The sequence below is a fragment of the Cyanistes caeruleus genome, chromosome Z, assembly GCF_971803275.1.
Source record: "Cyanistes caeruleus chromosome Z, bCyaCae1.hap1.1, whole genome shotgun sequence".
NCBI classification, from domain to species: domain Eukaryota; kingdom Metazoa; phylum Chordata; class Aves; order Passeriformes; family Paridae; genus Cyanistes; species Cyanistes caeruleus.
Window position 1 is genome coordinate 40,026,959 of NC_141732.1, and position 18,191 is coordinate 40,045,149.

At 39.1% G+C, this 18,191-nt stretch overlaps 1 protein-coding gene across 3 annotated transcripts in view; it reads left to right on the forward strand.

Moving 5' to 3' along the window:
• Positions 1 to 18,191, forward strand: part of SHC3 (SHC adaptor protein 3) — a 57,747-nt gene that overhangs the window by 24,640 nt on the left and 14,916 nt on the right. For 2 of the 3 annotated variants that reach the window (XM_023944911.2, XM_023944906.2), the window contains 4 exons: positions 4,259 to 4,322; positions 6,915 to 7,034; positions 10,147 to 10,200; positions 14,325 to 14,376. In XM_023944911.2, coding sequence (XP_023800679.1) covers positions 4,259 to 4,322; positions 6,915 to 7,034; positions 10,147 to 10,200; positions 14,325 to 14,376 — 290 coding nt within the window. The remainder of the gene's footprint in view (positions 1 to 4,258; positions 4,323 to 6,914; positions 7,035 to 10,146; positions 10,201 to 14,324; positions 14,377 to 18,191) is intronic. The other variant, XM_023944907.2, reaches the window with a different exon arrangement.

The following is an 18,191-nucleotide window of genomic DNA, read 5'->3' on the forward strand; positions in this document are numbered from 1 at the left end:
TATAACAGAATAAAATATCACTAAAGCTATGAATGATACCAGGACATTAGCCTTTTTAATGGAACTAAATGGCAATGTAAAATGTCCTTTTTTCTGTCTCAAATGTCAAGCCACTTTAAAGCAGTATAGGTCAATCTCAGAAAGCGAGTATTGGTGATTTTGTACTGAATACACTTGAATGCTGAAATTATATTCAAAATACACAACATGTTTTGTGCCAAGAAAATGACTCCACAGTATGACCATCTGCAAAGTAGAAAATACTCCTGGGCAGATTTGGAACTCAGCATGTGGTCCCTACTGCAGACAGTACTGTAACTAATTTTATAAGAGATTGGCATAACTGTACACTGATTTTTATCTGAGTCTAGCTAATGAAGCAGGATGTGGCTTAGAAAGGTGTAGTGGGTGTCTGTGTCAAGTAATTTTCTTATTAGAAAGGAAGCAAATTTAGTCACATCGAACTTTTCCAAGCTGTGCAATATTTAGCCATGCAGATGTATACAGAACTTTTTGGTTTTGCCTTCCTTAGTCAACTGTTTCCATGCACAGGTCAGGTGATGGCATGCTCAGCCTAGTTCCTGGGCTTGATTTGTCTCTCAGATGTTTTTGCTGCTGAGGCATTTGCAAATTTGATTTGCTGAAAATAAAATGGTCACATCTGCCCTGTCCTACCTGGCAATGTAAGCTGGAAAGAAACCTTTAGGGCCATCCTTTTCACATCACCAGGCTATCTGGCTATCTGTGCACAACTTCACCCCCAAACTGATGTAGAATATTCTGAACAGAGTAATCAGGGAACTGTCATAGAATCATAGAATGGTTTGGGTTGGAGGGGGCCTTAAGGACCATTTAGTTCCAATCCCCCTACCATGGGCAGGGATACCTATCACTGGACCAGGTTGTTCAGAACCCCATGCAACCTGGCTGTGAACACTGCCAGGGATGGGGCACCCACAGTTTCTCTGGAAAACCTGTTCCAGTGCCTCACCTCCCTCACAGTGGAGAATTTCTTCCTAACGTCTTTTCTAAACCTACCCTTTCAGTTTGAAGCCATTCCCCTCCTCTTATCACTAAATGCCCTTGTAAAAACTCTCTCTTCACCTTTCTTGTAGGCTCCCTTCTGGTGCTGGAAGGCCATGCTAGTTCACTCTAAAGCCTTCACTTCTCAAGGCTGAACAATCCCAGTTCTCTGAGAATCTCCTCATAGGAAAGCTCCATCCCTCTAATCATCTTGATGGCCCTTGGATAAAATGCATATCAGTGCAGTGACAGATGTTCAGTCAACCTTTTTCTTATTATTTTCTTCAAATACTGCTTTTAGACTCCTTAACTCCCACGCAGGAAAAGTACTGTGCCTTCTGTTGCAGGCATGCAAAGAGTTGCTGCCAGGACACTCTGACCTTGATTACACAGAATTACTCTATGAATATGTTTTCTGAAGTTCCCAGCATTTTCACTAAAAGCATTGTTAATTTGAACTCTGTAGTTGCTTGAATACATGTAGTGTTCATTGAGGTTCAAAACCCAAAGACTCCCAGTCTTCCCACAGGCTTTGGGAACATTGAGTTCTGTAAAACTGAGGTGTCTTACCAAAAGGAAGACAGAAGACAGATAGCTGGAAATTGTATAGTGCTTTTTTTTACTGGTGTAGCCCAGGATTTCCAGCTTTTTTTTTTTTTTTTTTTTTTGAAAGTCTTCTCTGCTCTGCCAAGACTTGCGAATCTTGCCCTGGGCTTCATCCTTTCCAGCTATTGTATCTCCTCTCCTATGCTCGAGTGGCAGTTTTGGTCAACAAGGTCCTTGAGTCAGATGAATCTATTGAGTAGCACACTTAATGTCTGGTTATCAGGAGCTGGCAGACAGGAGAGGTAGTGGTAGAACTGCTACAAGACCCAACCCTCCTATAAAACTAAAACTATAAAAACAGCAAGATTGCACACATTTGTTGGGTGCAGTGGCCTGAAAATCCCCTTGTCTTTCTGTAAGTTCCATGCTGCCACTAGAGAGAGAAGATAATGGGGTCAAATAGGAAGAGAAAGGAAATGATAGACTAATTTATCCCTCAAACATATATCTCAGAAACCCAAGTCCTTTCTGTGAGAGGCAAAATCTATGAGGTATCTCAGTGCACCAGTTGGACCACTGCAAGAGACAAGGAGGTGACAACTGCGGGTGATGTCTCTGTGAGAGCAACATGCAGTCAAAATGCCTGGGAAACTAAGACACACCTGGTGAAGCAAGAGGCATGGGTCTGAAAAACTGAAGTGGGCTGGAGACTGACAGTGGCCTGATTTCCCATTCTATTAAAACCAAAAGATTTGCTTCAGCAGAAGAGAGAGATAGGAAACCACAAGTTTTAGCTCAGTAGCCAGAGAAGACTCTGTAAAAGATGATGCCAGTTTCTTGAGTCAAAGAAAAACATTTTTGGTGAATTTTGGTGGAACTGTAAGATTTTGAGAGGTGTACTATTTACTTTTCCCTGGTTTAATTTTCAGGAGTAACTCTTGTCTAAGTATCATGGTGATAGCTATGTGATGCTTACTGTGCTTTCTGAGATGCATCATACATTTTTCTTTTAAACCAACTGCTTTTTACTTGCTCTGTAAGAAAATCTAGTAATTAATTTAACTTGTTTGGAGTAAAAAAAAAAAAAAAAGTGGTAAATGTGGGAACTAAATACAGGTGCCGAATCATGAAATGGAGTGTTGTTGGTAAAATGGTCTGAGTGCATATGCAAGGCAGGGTTTAATGTAAGTGAGGGGGAAAAAAAGGCATAAGACAAGTTATGGAACAAACAACCTCTCCTCTAGACCTGAAGAAAAGATAGTGTGCTAGAAAGATTTTTTAACTATCTCTTGCTATAAATCTCACACTTCTTCAGAATGGCAGGACTGTAAACCTGGTTCAAGGTGTGTTCCATTCCTACAAACACCCATCTCCCCCAGCCAATAAAATGTGATACTTCCAGGTGATTCAAACCTTGGACTGGGTCCAAGCTAAAAGCAAACAAGGCATAACTATATAGCAATTACTGATTGCCATCTGATATAATTTGTCACATTTGCTGAGCCAATATAAGTTGAATGCTGATATCAGTGTATGACATTGTTCTCCTGACTCACATATTGATCCTGTACATAGTTGAAATATATGGCATATGGCATAAAGTTACAATAATTTATATCTTTATCCAGATGATATTTCAAGGTTTTTATTATTATGACTGTTCTTTATCTTGTAGTTCATTGTTTCCCATTTGGTTGGTTGGTTGGTTGGTTGGTTGGGTTTTTTGGTTCATTGGTTTGGTTTTGAGTTTTGGGGGCTTTTGCATAAAGTATGTGTTATTTGCATTTTTTTTTTCTCTATATATAATGTGCTGTTAGTCTCAATACATATTAAAAATAGTTAAACAAGGTTTTGAGTCAACTTTGCTTGTTCCTGTAAAACCATTCTGTCTTGCAGTGGGGCAAACCTATTAAAGCCTTGCACCTAGTGGTGAGTGGGAAGACCTGTGTGTGTACAGGAGCAAATTCTAAACACTGACCAGACTGACCATTCAAATAATAAATTGCTAAATACTGAAAGGAACTGTAAGATTTGTTTGGAGCAATATGATTTGATTCAAGAGTTTTTGTGGTGTACTGTTACTCTTCTATGAAAAGGTATCGATTCAAATAAGTTTTGTAAATCTCTTCCAGTCAACCTGAGCACAATGGGAAGAATGAAGCAATGTTAAAAAACTGAAGCAAAATATTGATGGCAATAATTTTCCCTATAATGTACACATAAGGCCACTAATAAACTATTCAGACTGTATTGAACTAGTATAAATTAAAATGTTGTACATCTCATGTACTGTATAGAATGTACGCATTATCAGGAATATTTTAGGATTCTGATACCGAAGTCTGGTGGTTTTGTTCTGACTGGAAAAGTGCACAGTATAGTAGTAAGAAAAATGATGCTTTCTAACTCCCAAAAGAAACTTTTTTTTTTTTTTTAAGAAGGTGTTAAGCAATGCACAAAAGTGAGACTGAAAAGGTGGTATTAAGAGCAATATTCTAATTTACAGAGAGAAAAGGTCCTTCTAATAGTGTGAGGAAGCATTTCTTTTTTAAAGCAAAGCTAACTGACCTGCTAACTATCCTCACTTGTGAACAGAAATACAGTTGAAACTGTTCTCTCCAGTGCATTTCAAGCGTAATGAAGAAACCCACACATTCTTTTGCCATAAAGCTTTTTTCTGTCTCTTCAGGGAAGCAATCAGTCGTGTTTGTGAAGCCATGCCTGGTGCCAAAAGAGCCTTCAAGAAACGAAAGGTATTTTTTTTTCTTGTAGTGCAGTTGACTGTATTTTCTGTGTTCAGCACAGTGGAGACCAGGCACAGCAGGCAGGTGACTTTAAGGCAGCTTGGAGAATTGCAGATGATTAATGATTTCAAGTATTGGCTGTTTTTATGCATTGTATATTATCACTTGCCCTTTTGGTCAGGATCTGCTTTTGTAGGCATCTGGAAATATAAGTACATCTAGGATGAAGACTCCTCCTTTTACTTTCTTTTTTTTTTTGTAGACTGCTGGTGGAAGAGTTAAAACCAACAAATGGGATGTCTTTTCATAAAATGCATGAGTAAATTATGAAAATAGGTGTTGGAAGATACAGCAGAAGCCCAAAACATGTATAGTTTTGAAAGTGACTAGATTTGTTCTTGAAGGATAGATCTACTGATGACATTTAATGAGTCTGGTAATCACTGATTTCTGGAGATGGAAAGAGCATATGAGGTGATCTTTTGTTCCCTATGTTCTTTCCATAAACACCTGAGGCTGATGCTCAGCACCCAGCCCTGATGGTGAGTCCAGTGTGTACCTGACATCATTATTAGCATGCTTTTATTTTTGTTTGTGTGCTAGGAGTCAGAGTCTTCAGACAGGAAGAAGACAAAGCCTTGGCTCAGCTCCTGCACTGATGGCTCTCAGCAGTCTCTCTCAGAGGCCTGCTAGCAAAGCTGGGATGTAATGCTATCTTTAAGAAGCATAGAAAGTAGTTAATTATAGCTCTTGTGTGTGCTCTTGGGCACAGGAGGATGAGCAGGTGAAGCAAAAGGTCCGCCTGCTTCCCCAGCTGCTCCACCGTCTAGGCAGAATCTCAGCAGAAAGGAACGCCAAGAAATGCCATTTGTTTACAATGGAGAATCATATCCTGGTAAAATCAGTCATATGTGACAACATGTGTCACAGTGTAATTGGAAATTGTCTCTGAAATTAAGGCTATGGTTTCACCTCCACCAAATTTATCTCATTGGCATTTCTTGATTCTCTGGCTTTTCCTTTTAAATCTGAAAGTGAAGATGAAAGTATCTTTCTTCTTGGAAAGCAAAATGACACAAAATGTAGTTGAAAAAATAAGTAAATAGACTTACAAGTGCCTAGTGAGACACCTTGTTGTATTACAGGTTTTAGAAGTAATGTTGCTTATCAGTTATTGAAAAGAGCAACAGAATTTCAGATAAATGTCAAGATGTGTCTCCTTCTGTTCTGTACGTTCATCATGTTTCTGCCATTAGTGGTATATCAATTTGGTTAAGGTGACGTGCATTTCCTGAGGCCAAATTTTTACACTTTATTTACACTGTGAATAGCTGATCCTTAGACATGACCTGGGAATCATGAAGGATTAAGGAAAGAAGAGATACAAGAATATTCAGAAGAGTTTGTTCAAAAGAGAAGTTAATGAAGTACTAGCTATGTAACATGAAAGGTTGAAATAGTGCAGCACATGTTACATAGGAGCAGCATATACATAGTGAATTTTTAATCAATTAAACAGAAGGAAGAGAAAATTGAATGTATGTAAATTTTCAGGACTACAGAAGCTCAAGTGTGTCCATCCTGCTAGGAACAAAACTATCCAAAGTTGCAGACAGCTTAGGACACATGCAAATATAGTGGCAGAATAACACTGTCTCCATTCATTTTGCTTTCATATCCTAATGACCAGCATGAATATTCACCAGTACAAGTAGAGCAAGTTAAAGGACTTGGTCTGTTATGCTAAGCACAGGCTGTGGTTACTTGAATGAGGCTGCTCTCATGCAGCTCTGTGGTTCCCCATAGCTATCAAAGGTGAGAAGTTTGTGAATTTTGCTTTGACAGCATAACTTCTATTGCTGCAAAACACCCTAAGACCTGGTGAAAGGCCTATAAAAGTTATCAATACTATCACATCCTCTGTATTGAATTCTTAGACTTATTCTCTGATAATCTTTAGATGTGTGTTTTACCCAGAATAAAGAGGTTTTATTTGTCTATATCTGGCTTTTACCTACTCTTACAGTCCACAAGCAAAGTCATAGAATGGTTTGGGTTGGAAGGGACCGTTAGAGGTCATCTGGTCCAAAACACTCTGTATCCCATCTTGTGAGTATTCCATTGGTATCACTGGAGTGCCGCTTTCCATGTGGCAAGGGGGTAGAACAGTCAGGAGATGTAGAGCAAACAACAGATTTCTGTTCAAGAGTTGAAGCTAATTTTATAGAACAAGAACATTGTCAAGACACTGACTGAAGGCATTCATCTTGGTCTTCTTACTTGGTTCCTTGGTGAAGATGAGACTCCGCTGTCTCACAATACCCCTATTTTTTTTTGGTCAAGAGTAGATGAAGAACTGCTTGGCTAGTGTAATTATTTATATTATTATTATTAATAATAATAGTAGTAGTAGTAGTAGTAGTAGTAGTATAAATGAGAAATAATTTCCAGAGGAAAACAGCTGTTGCAATCAAATGAACTTTGAAAAGTCATAAACTTTTTAGAAGCCTTTAAGATCACCACTAACCCTGCATACAGTGAAGGTCATTCAAAAAAAAAAATCAGAGAACAAAAATCTGCTTTTTCCCCCCCTCCTCACAGCCACCAAGCAAAGTCCTTTCTAGCATCTTGGGAAAGAGCAATCTTCAGTTTGCAGGAATGAGCATAATGTTGAATATCTCCACCAGCAGCTTAAATCTAATGAATCCAGATACCAAACAGGTGAGTGTAACTTCTGTATTAATTTGTGAGGCTTTTGATGAACAGCCTGCTGCACAATTATTTGCTGTTTGCCAACTACTCAGTTGCTCAAAGTTATTATTCCTAAATAATGTCATAAAATGAATGAACCCAAAATATAATCATAGTGGAAGTCAGCTAATTTCACTATTCAACACAACTTGGATGAATTATTTTCTCGCCATGTTTCAGGTAGATCAGTTTTGCTCTTCAAAAGACCTATGATGTGAAATACCATTTTCTGGTCATGGGAGTTCTTACTGAATAAAAATACAGACTTTCAGAGCAGTAAAAGGGATGTGCTTGGAGCAACAACTAAAATACTGACTGTGCATCCCAATTTTGTTGTTTTCTTCCCATTTGGAGTCTTAAAGGGCAAACTGTTCTGAGGCACTGCTAAAAATACAGCCTCAGGGATTTTGCAGTGCAGTGGAAGACCAGTCTTTTAGAGAGAGAAGGCAGCCTTTTTAAAGTAGCTCATTTCTTCTTCTTCAGTGCTGAAGGTACAGACAGACTTTGGGGAATCGCTGCAGTGGTTTGTGAATGATGTATGAGATGAGAAAAATCCTTGCTCAGGGTATATATGAAGAGGAAGCAGACAGACATGTGTAGTCACTGCTGTGCTATTTGCAGTGAACCACATATTGCATTAGAGCATGTAACTTTCTGCCCAGATACAGAGAAGAAAAAGTAAAATTCCTACTGTCCTTTGGGGCCTCGGGGTTAAAAAATCAGAAAAAAAATATATAGACTATAGTCTATTAAAAAGCTTGCTGTTCATTACTATGTTTTCATTCATATATCTTCATTCTTACCCTTATTTAGACAACATCACAATCCTCTGCAGTGATAACTGAGACTGTGGGAGCAGTGCTGTGACTGGCTGCAGTAGTTTGTAGCCTTACAACACAGCAGTGCTTTTAATAAGGACAGTTACCCCGCCATCAGAAGCAGAACTTGATGTTAATTAGCTCTACTGAGGAAGTGCCAAACCCTGAATGTCAGCTTGTCATCAGCCAATGCTAGGCCAGAAATGTAGTTAGACTAATTTATTTCAGAGAATAGTCATCCCCCACATGTTTTGCCTTTTCTCTGAATTGACAAAACTGTTCATCTTTCTCTCATACCATTCTTTTTGAGGTAGACTCTTCTGGGTGCTGCAGACCTGGGAAATGTCTGGTTTCTCAGAGATCCCTGGTCTGGCTGTGGCCTCCCCTGTTTCTTATTTATGCCAAGGATTTGACTTGCAGATAAGCATGGCCCAGGATCTTTGCCCTCTGAGGCCCCACACAGGAGGATGGCTGTGAACTTCTGTAATAGCCTCTTTTTCCCTGGCAGATCTAGAAGGAAAGAAAAGACAAGACAGTGTTGCTGGCCCTTGTGGTAGAAGGAAAGCAACTGCATGCACCCCCGCACAACATTTCCGTGAATATATTAAGCAGGGATGAGTGGAAGATGATTTTGTTTTGCTTATTTTTTTAAAATTAAGGTTGGCATAGATTGAAAGGTTTTGAAACTATTATGCCAACATTAGTGAATTGGTTTTTTTTAAGCAATGCAAGGCATTGATAATTTGCTGTGTCTCTTTTCAGTATTTTGATATTGGCAGAGGGGAGGTGGGAAATACCCCTACCTCAAACTAAATTAGCTGTGGAATTAAAAAAAATGACTGATATGAACTAATGGTTCCAAGCACTTTTCAGCTTCCTTAAATTTGGAAAAATTAGTTTAGCAACAATCTGAAATAATTTTTCCTTTGTATGCTGAACTAAAAGTTTAGGTTATTTGCACAAGTCAAGATAGTGTTAATATGAAATGTGTAACAGAACTTCATTAGTTCAGTTCTATTATTAGGACATTCTAACTTCCATATATATCCTGTGTTCTATATATTCTGTTGTTCTTTAAGGGGGAAAAAGAGAAGGAAATCTTCACTGCTGAGTAACAGAACACTAATTCACTACTGTGTACACTTAAAAACTAACCACATCTTTGGAGGCTGTTGTGGGACAAGCAGGGCTATTGAAAATGAAGTACTCTTTACATAAATGAAACACTACAAATAGTAGTCACCTCTCCCTGACTTAGTGAAGCAGCAAGATCCAGAGAAAGTCCCGTCAGGCTTTTTTCTTTCCGACAAAGTTAGTTGATAGTGCAGTTAAGAAGCAGGTTGGGGGAAGCAGAGAATATTTTTCTAGCAGAGAATATTTTGTGTTTTCCAGAATGTTTTTTTGTATTTGGTTCCTTGTCCAAAGTGAAGAATCAAGATCCTAATTCTGTTGTCAGATGCTCTGAGGCACTAAACGGGGGACTGTCCCACTCTGGATGAATTTCTTGGCATGGTTTCTGTGACTCAAATATCAAGTGAAAATTCCTTTCAAATGACCTTTTCTTTCTTGGTTGTTACATTATTTCATTATTGAAAGATTTTGTAAGCTAATTCTCAGAATAGCAGAGATGTTCTGCTTTTATTAGAGGTTCAGGACAAATTGTCTCTTCCCAGAGAAATATCATATTAGTTCAAATCGTACATAAGCAATTTGAATTTCAAATGGCCTGGAGTGTGCCTGTGAATTTGTCCACAATGCTACATTGCAGCTAGATTCAAAATTCTGTTTGCATATAGTAAACATGTTGATGTGTGAAACATAAAATGACACAGTAGGTGTTGGATGCAATGTTAGGAATCTTAGTTGGTGTACAGGTTGGCAGGGTTTCATTGATTTTACCAGAGTGGCATCAGCAGAAAAATGATTTGATGAATAGGACCTTTTGTTTCATTCATCATTATCTGTAATAAAGCAAGTGAGTTTTAGCAGATTAAAATTTCTCCAAAGATACTCTCCGACAGGTCTGTAGGATTTACTGGAGTTCTGAGTACATTTAGCAATCTTGCAGTCCTGATATATTTTAAAGAACACCAGAATAGATACATTCATCCTTAAGTTTGTTTATATTATCATGCTACTCTTTGAAGCCCTTGTAGGAAATTTTGATTTTGGATTTTCACCAGCATACAAGCAACAAAAGAAATCAAAATTGCAATTGGTAAGAAACCCATCTGACTCACACTTATTCTTTCTGATCCATACAGATCATAGCAAATCACCATATGCAATCTATCTCCTTTGCGTCTGGAGGTGATCCGGTAAGCATTTCTCTAAAGCCTTCTCCCACAAAGACATAGCTTTATGAGGCTCATGTGACAAAATTTAATGCATATCTTACTAAAAGAAAAATATAACCACAATAGCTCCTGTTTCTTCTTTCATAAAATTTTCTTGATCATTGCCAATGAGCTTTCTTTGAGGGGAACAGCTGACAAGCATTCATAGATGCTTCCCTTTGAATGATTGAAACAAAAATTGTCAAGGGGCTGTAAGCATTCATATAGAAACTTTGTTTTTCAGAGTAATGTGGAATAGTCATATGGACATTGTATGGATTTTTATCCTGTTTTTTATCTTACGCTTTTCACAGTAATAGCATATGTTGCAGCTATGTTTTTAGTATTTATAGTATTTATAGTATTTATAGTATTTATAGTAATGCATGCTTTTCTTTTTTTTTCTTCTCAACTGTAAGTGTACATTGAGAAGACTGTGCAAAATTCTGCCTGCAGGTATATTTGCTACAGTCATGCAGCTTGAAGACAGACTTTCAGGAAAAGCACAGATCATTCTCTCCTGTTTTGCAAAGCTTTTAGATACACCTACAAATTTTATTCATTCAGATCAAAGGGCAGATTCCTGCTTATTGTACTTTTCCTTATTTTTATAAACTGTTCATCCAAAGGTATATTAATAAATAGGCTTGAAAAGTATTTGTCACTCAGGAAGCAAGGAGAAAAATATAAATTAGTGACAGTGCTCGCATCTTACTTTAGAGGTTCGAAAGCTTTTAAACTTAGATTAATTGAATGAGTTCCTTTTTATCCATCATGTGATTATCTGTCATATATCAGTCATGTACTACAGGTAAGGCAATTTCTAGCCTACTTTGTGAATTAATTCTCTCATTTCAACTCTGTTAACGTGAAGATGCTTTCTTTCTCTATTCACTTTGCTATTGTCAGAAAACATAAAGACAAATTTCAGTTTTAGTATAGCTTTGCTGAGCTCAGTGCAATTACAGAAGGGACACAATATCAATAATTTGGGGAACAAAAAATGGATCAACAGCAGCTTTGAAACACAACAGATTGCAATGGATGCTGTAAATGAACAATTCCTGAAGTGGGCAGAGGAGTGATTAGCACAGTTCCCTGCCTCCGTAAGAAGATTCTTTACTGCCCATCTGCCATCCCAAATGCTAGGTCCTGGAAACACCATTTCACACTGCCCACTGATGAAATGATTTACCAGGAAAGAGGAGAGGAACAGCAGTAGAGTTCTGGATTTGGAGTAAACAAGCTCTTCCAAATGTTTTAGAGAGATAAAAATCTTGCTACTGAGTCATTGAGCCACCAGAGAAATAAAATTGCATGGTGCAAGGGAGCCTACAAGGTATAGTGAAATTACGAATTTGTGCTCCCAATAAGACTACTGCTTGAATTCATTCTGGTGTTGGGTGGAAGAAAATAGGTATGGGTATCTAATGTTTTTCTACAAGCTTATCTCTGGTCTAGTAAGGAACAACTTTAAACCAAAAGCTTGTGCAAAAAGTGGCTAGTTCCTTTGTCCTGGGTGCATGTACAAGATGACAAAATGTAAGGATGTGATTTACACATCAGAGAGCCATCTAGACATAACTTTTATCAGCCCTTAATAACTTCCAGTTGTTAGAGGACTGCCACCAACAAACTGCATGTCCTAGCCACAGCTGGGCTCCATTCCAATGATTTATCTCCTTATATGAGTTTTAAACTGGTTGGAGAAAGGCCATAGTGACCTAGGAAGCTTAGATCTGTGCCCATGTTTCTTCAGGAAGTGATTATCTTATTCTGAAGTTATTTTGTAGTTTGGTTTATTAGGAGGTGAGACTACTCTCACTTCTCTATCCCATCAACCTTTCTGCTCCGGATATCTGCCTCCCATTTGTGATGGCAATTAGCTTTACAACCTTCCTCCCACTCCCTTAGCATTAATTATATTATTTAAAATATAACCCCTGGAGAAGTGTTCCACAGTCCTGGAGAACAGCTTGAACACCATATATACTTTTGCAATGTTCCCCTTTGCAGTGAGTCAGCTTCTGGCTGTGTCAGTATATGGGAGCTTAAAAATCTTTCTACCCAATCCTTTTACACACCATTTCAGAACCATTTTTATTTCACTTCCAAGGCTGTGTTCTCAATCCACTTTAGCTCACTTCAGCTTCTCCTATGATACACTAAACAACTTTGCTCCACAGTAATTTCAGGTGGCTCTTTCCAGGCTGCCAGGCAAGACATCTGTTTTTGGAGATATCAACTGAAATTTTGGAGTGGAGGATCTCATAAAGTCTGATAAGGCTGGTCTCTCAGACGCCCCTGAAGGCAGTAGTTTTTCAGTTTCAGCAATACATCCAAATTTTAGCACTACAATGCAATGTTTTTAGGCTGAAAATTATATATCATTCATATGTTTTTTTAGTCCTTGAATGTCAAAGATCATTTTGCTGCATCAGCCAATCCCCGTATAGTTTTTGGATGGGGGTCTTCTAACTTAGCCACACTGAAATGTGCCCACCTTAGGTCCTTAATGGTTTGTCATAGTCAGCTTGAATCTCAGAGCTCTAAATGAAACAAGGAGTAGGTGTTTTCAGACTGTCACACCCACGCTAGCTATGAGATAGGTCTGGGATTTACTCAGGCATAAATGTATCCATTAGCTATGCCTGAAGTAGTAAATAAATTGATCTGTGGCCCATTTTCTTTTCTTTCTGGCCCTGAAATAAATAATGCAGTGCAATTTGCACCCACACATTCACTCTTTTCCCTCATAGTGGTCTCATGGGATCAATGCCAAGCTGGTCCCTCAGAGAGTTTCAGGCATGCTATGAGAAACCAGTACACTGAGACAAGTGCTCTGTATTATTTGCTACCATAGACACAGCCATCTATGTTTTCCTCTTACTTGTTGATATGCACCCTTATTTCCACTGTAGTCACTGCCCAGACACTGGGCCACAGGATGTGTAAGAAATTATGAGACAAAATGGTAGGGCTATGCTTTTTTAACAGACCAACCTCACTGCTGCTGTGTCTGATGAACTAAATGACTTGGTTTCATATCTGTCACCAGAAGCCATGACTGTGCTTCATCATTTCCCTTGCTCTCTCCTTTAGGGAGAAGGAAGGAAATTGTATAGACATTCAGTACAGTGATTTGTTTTGGATGGCTGCTGGTGGTGTGTGCTCGCCCTAGAAAAAACTGTGCTGAAGAAGTCTGTCTTTTAGCTGAAGACTGATGTTTATTATGACATTAGATCTTGGTGTAATTGGCAATGATCTTGGATCAGTCGCCTGAAAAGGGTTTGGGTAGATGTATCCTGTATATCCCTTGGGTTTAGCTATACCTGACTTGCCAGGTATATCAGGAAATAGTAGATCTAAGCAGGACTTCCTGGTTGCATCAAGGCAATATGGTATTTTTCAGATATATAAGCAGGTCTGAGTGTTTCCCAGAAATCCAGGCCTTTCTTTTTCATCCGCATAATGATGGAAGTCTTGTGCACAGGAGCATAGGGGTGGCAGGAGAGGAAGAAAAAAACTTCCCTAAGAAAATGTCTGTGTGGTCTTGCCAGAAAATCCACCAGGCATGTGGCAACAGGTGTGGCGGGGGGAGGGCATCCAGGGATATTGCCAAGCAGGGGCTGAGCACCTCTGTGCCATATGGCAGTAAAGTAAACACCTGCTTGTCACACACGAATAAATGCCATTGCTCAGTATTTCTGAGGAGCAGCGCTGTTACTCCCACTCTTCCTGCCACAGACCCAGATGATTATTCATGTTATGAACCAAAATCTCTGTGTAGTTGAGCACAAGGGCTTGTAATTCTATTCCCTCCTAAATGAGACCTGGGCCAAGTCCTGCTGAGTTTGTTTAATTGATAGAAGAGATTTTAAACTTCTGCTGCATTAGATCACATTCTGTAAAAAGGAAAGAGGTGCAATTAGTAACAAAAACCCATAAACTTTTATATGGGGTTTAAGAAGTATGCAACTGTAGAGCAAAATATGCCATTTGGGGCTCTGCCCAATGGACTGTACATACTCTAGACTGTGATCTTTTGCTGTAATCAGTGCAAATGTGTTTTTGCATTCATTGTAGATATCTTCATTTTTTGACAGGATACTTCAGACTATATTGCATATGTGGCTAAGGATCCTGTTAATCGTAGAGGTAAGTTAGAAACATCTATTTGATGTCTGTTTTTCCTTCGAGAAACACTAATTATTTGTGGTTTTGGTCAGATTCCATCCCCAACCCCCCACCTCCCCACCCTGAAAAATATACATGCAGAACGTAGCCCAGTCAAAGGATTGCCTTTGACAGAGCCATGGAAAGACTGTGTAGAAATAAGTAGCAGCAGTTTGCTTCTCAAGCTTGGAATAAATAGGTCTTTCTGCTAGTTCATACCCAAATATCACTTTGATTCTCTTCATGTCTTAAATCAAGAACTTGCCTTACTTGGCTGTGTGAGCTTCTAGGCAACAGTCAAGTCTTACCTACACCCAATCACTGTGCAAGTGCTAAGCAGTCCTCTGATTAAGTCATCTTATGAGGCAGCTGAATCTGTTAGGTCTTCCCAGTACATGCCTAACTTTTCCTGGCAGAATCAGATTCTTCATCAAATAGCTAACTTTTGAGCCAGCTTGCTGGAATTCTCTTTCTCAGCAAACTTTTATTCAAGGCTGTATTGCTTTAGTAGCAATCAGTCAGGGGCAGGGACCTGCTTGCTGATTGTATTCACTAGGTCTCAGTGCAACATACAAAGTATTTTGTAGTGTACCTGAGAATCTATTTAGTATTCGTAAATGATAGAGAGAGAAAAACAGACTAGCTAAAAAAAAAATAAAACAAAAAAACATAACCAAACAAAACAACAACAACAACAAAAAAACCCAACAAAAACCCCCACCCATTAAGTACTTCCAACAGGAGTTCTGGAAAATTCAGACACTTTAACTCCAAAATGCCAGTCCTGCAAACCCTCGGCTGCCCACCTTACAATTGGCTCAACTAAGCCTTCCATATGTAGTCATCTTTAATGATACCTGAAGAACCTGCTGTGTCCATGTGCAGAGATGTACAGACTTGAGAGTATTAACTCATAAATAATACTAAATAGTACTAAGTATACTAATATGCTGAACACAAGCAAAATACCTAGAAAACTTAAAGGGAATGGAAGGTAGAGAATAGTCTGGTTCTTTGCAATACTTGTTACATTACAACATCACGTGTCCCCTGTCAGAGAGGCTCCAATGTCAGACTGTGGAATGCATGCTGCAGAGCTGCTCTCCAGCCCACCTGCTTTAGGAGTACCCTTCTGCTAAATCCAAGACTGATTTAGTTGTTCTGAGAGATCTCAGCCAATGTAGGGACTAGCACTGTAGACCAAATATTTGCTCTGTAGGGTTTGGTGGAACTCTGTGCTCTGTTTTCTGTCCCCGTATGAGTGGATTTTATACACTATGTTCCTTCTGCACTGTGTTCCTCCTGTATTATGTTCCTTCTATTTTTCATTGAATGTGTTTATCCTTAGCGTCCTGTGATTGTTCTTTATTTAGCTATGCTATCCTAGACTGAAGAATCACCTTGAGCACCTGATATTGTTGGCTTCCTTTGGTATGTTCAGATCAAGTAATTTATTAGTTTTCTTTATGAAAAGATTGACAGCTGGTAGCATTTAAGCTGCAGTGCACATCTCCATACTTCAGATAATTTCTGTACCTCCTTCCTTTATTTTCCTGCAGCTGTTTTAAAAGGTATATGATATCTGCATAACAGAGGCTGCCACTATAGCAGAGAATGCACCTTCCTATTTTTTCTTGGTTTTGTCCTCTTCATTGGCTTGTCCCTCCTAAGCCCTTTTTGCTGCAGTGAAGCACTGTTACCTCATGTGAAATTCTGTCTTGCTGTGATCTTTAAGCTTTAATTGTCATGTCTTTCCCATGGGTGATTTCCCCACTCATGTATACATCTGGTGGTGGTGGTTTGCAGATCAGTGACATTGCATGTCACCTGTATTAAAACACATTCTTTAAAAGGGTCTAATTGGGACCTGAATTGCCCTCTTTCACCATCATCTGTCTATGTTGTCTGCAAATTATTTTAAAAGGGAATTTGTTTTTACATCTGTATCTAGCAAAAATGTTACTGCTGCTGTTACTGATGCTACCCTACCACCAATGCTGTAGTATAGCTTGCATATTAGACTCATTTCTTCCCAGGATGGAAAAGCTGTCTTCGTGCTTTGCATTCAGGATCTAGCAAGCTACAGGCTGTCTATTTTCTGCTGTAACATTCACAAGAAATCATCTCTGTGTGAGCCAAACCTTCTCATCCTTTTACAAGAAGCATATCTCCTACCTGCTGAAAGTCCATTCACGTATCCAAGGAAACAGGTTACTCATTATGTCACCTACTGAAACTACTTAATGACTCATGCTTCATTTCGGCTCCAGAAAGGTTTAGCAGTGAGCCATGTCGCCTCTTTAAATTTGCACTCTAGTTATAGAGTGCAAACATTTTAGCTTTGTTTGGCCTAACTACTTTTGGTCCACGTTTTTGGAGATAAGTGTACACCTTCCATGGGGGCTGATTGTTCAATGCTAATAGCAGTATTGCAGAGGGCATCAAAAAATGAATGCTAGTCAAGGATGTCTGCCTCTGTCTTTGGACACAGTGGAGATCCTGTTTTTGTCTGTTGAACCCACTTTCAGCATGCAGGTAGGGGCATTTTCCCTGGACGAGGCATTTCAGCTTGCTGGTTGGCACAGCAGATGCTCTAAGGTGAGAAGAGAACACCATCGTATCCATTTGGCACTGTGGCTGGTGCCATCTCATGCTGAATGAGGTGCTGCTGCTGCTGCTGTTGCTGAGGAAGAGACAGCAGACATTCCATATTTGCACAACTTCATGCTCCTTGGCCCTTTATTCTGGCCTCTTCAGAAGTCTATCCAATATTTCAGCCTCTGCAAAAGTTGTATCTAAACCTTCTTAATCTCCCTGTATTACTTTAACTAAATGTCATGACCAACCCTCATTTGTAGGATACTGGCATCCAGTGCATTTGGTTCCAATAAGCTGGATACTGGGCATGCACTAAAATGCAGTTTTTCAGCAGAAGAGTTTATATTCAGGTTGTTAAAGCAGTCAGGGGTGAAAAAAATCAGTAACTTTGAACAAGATGTGGCAGGACTTGGAAAAGATCTGGTTTGAAATCCAATCCAGGCTATAGTCAGTAGACAATATGCTTGTCCAATTCAGAGTATGGAGAATTAACTCACTCGGGCTTCTCTGGATATCACTGAGATGTTGTTCATTGAGATTTTTAGCTTCCACCACTTAGCATCCATCTGTGCTCCTGCAATGCTGAGTGAGCTCTTCACAAGTTCACCACTTTGTGTTTTTGCATATGACAAGACCTCCAAGCCATTCTCTGATTTAAAACCAGGGCAGATTTGGCTGCTCTGACAGCTGATAAGGGTTTCTCAGTCTTCTACAGCAAGAGAGTTTGTGTTGCTAGCCTTCACCTTTACTGCCTCTGTCACAGTGGATTCAGAGAGGCTGCACAGAGAGATGCTGGAGTTAATCAGGTTGCTGGCTCTGCACTCCTCAGAAACCCTGCAGTTTGCTGGGAGTGTCTCCATGCAAACAAGCAGGAACAGGCACCAATCTCTGCATTCCTGGAATAAGATCAGGGCTCATTATCTAGAAGGTATCTGTGGATACTACTCCTCCCTCAGAGTGTAATTTGGGAAAAGAGAGCAGCTGGTGAACTTGGGGTGATTAGATATAAAAGTGAAGTAATTAAACTGAGGAAAACAAATAAAGCTTTTATTATTATTATTACCATCTATTAATATTTTTATAATATCAATTTAAAGTTTAGGATTCTTACATAATCTATTACATTCAGGTAATAACAGGTGAAATTTTGAGGATTTTTTCTGTTCATGGACTTGATAAAGGAGTGGAACAGATTCATG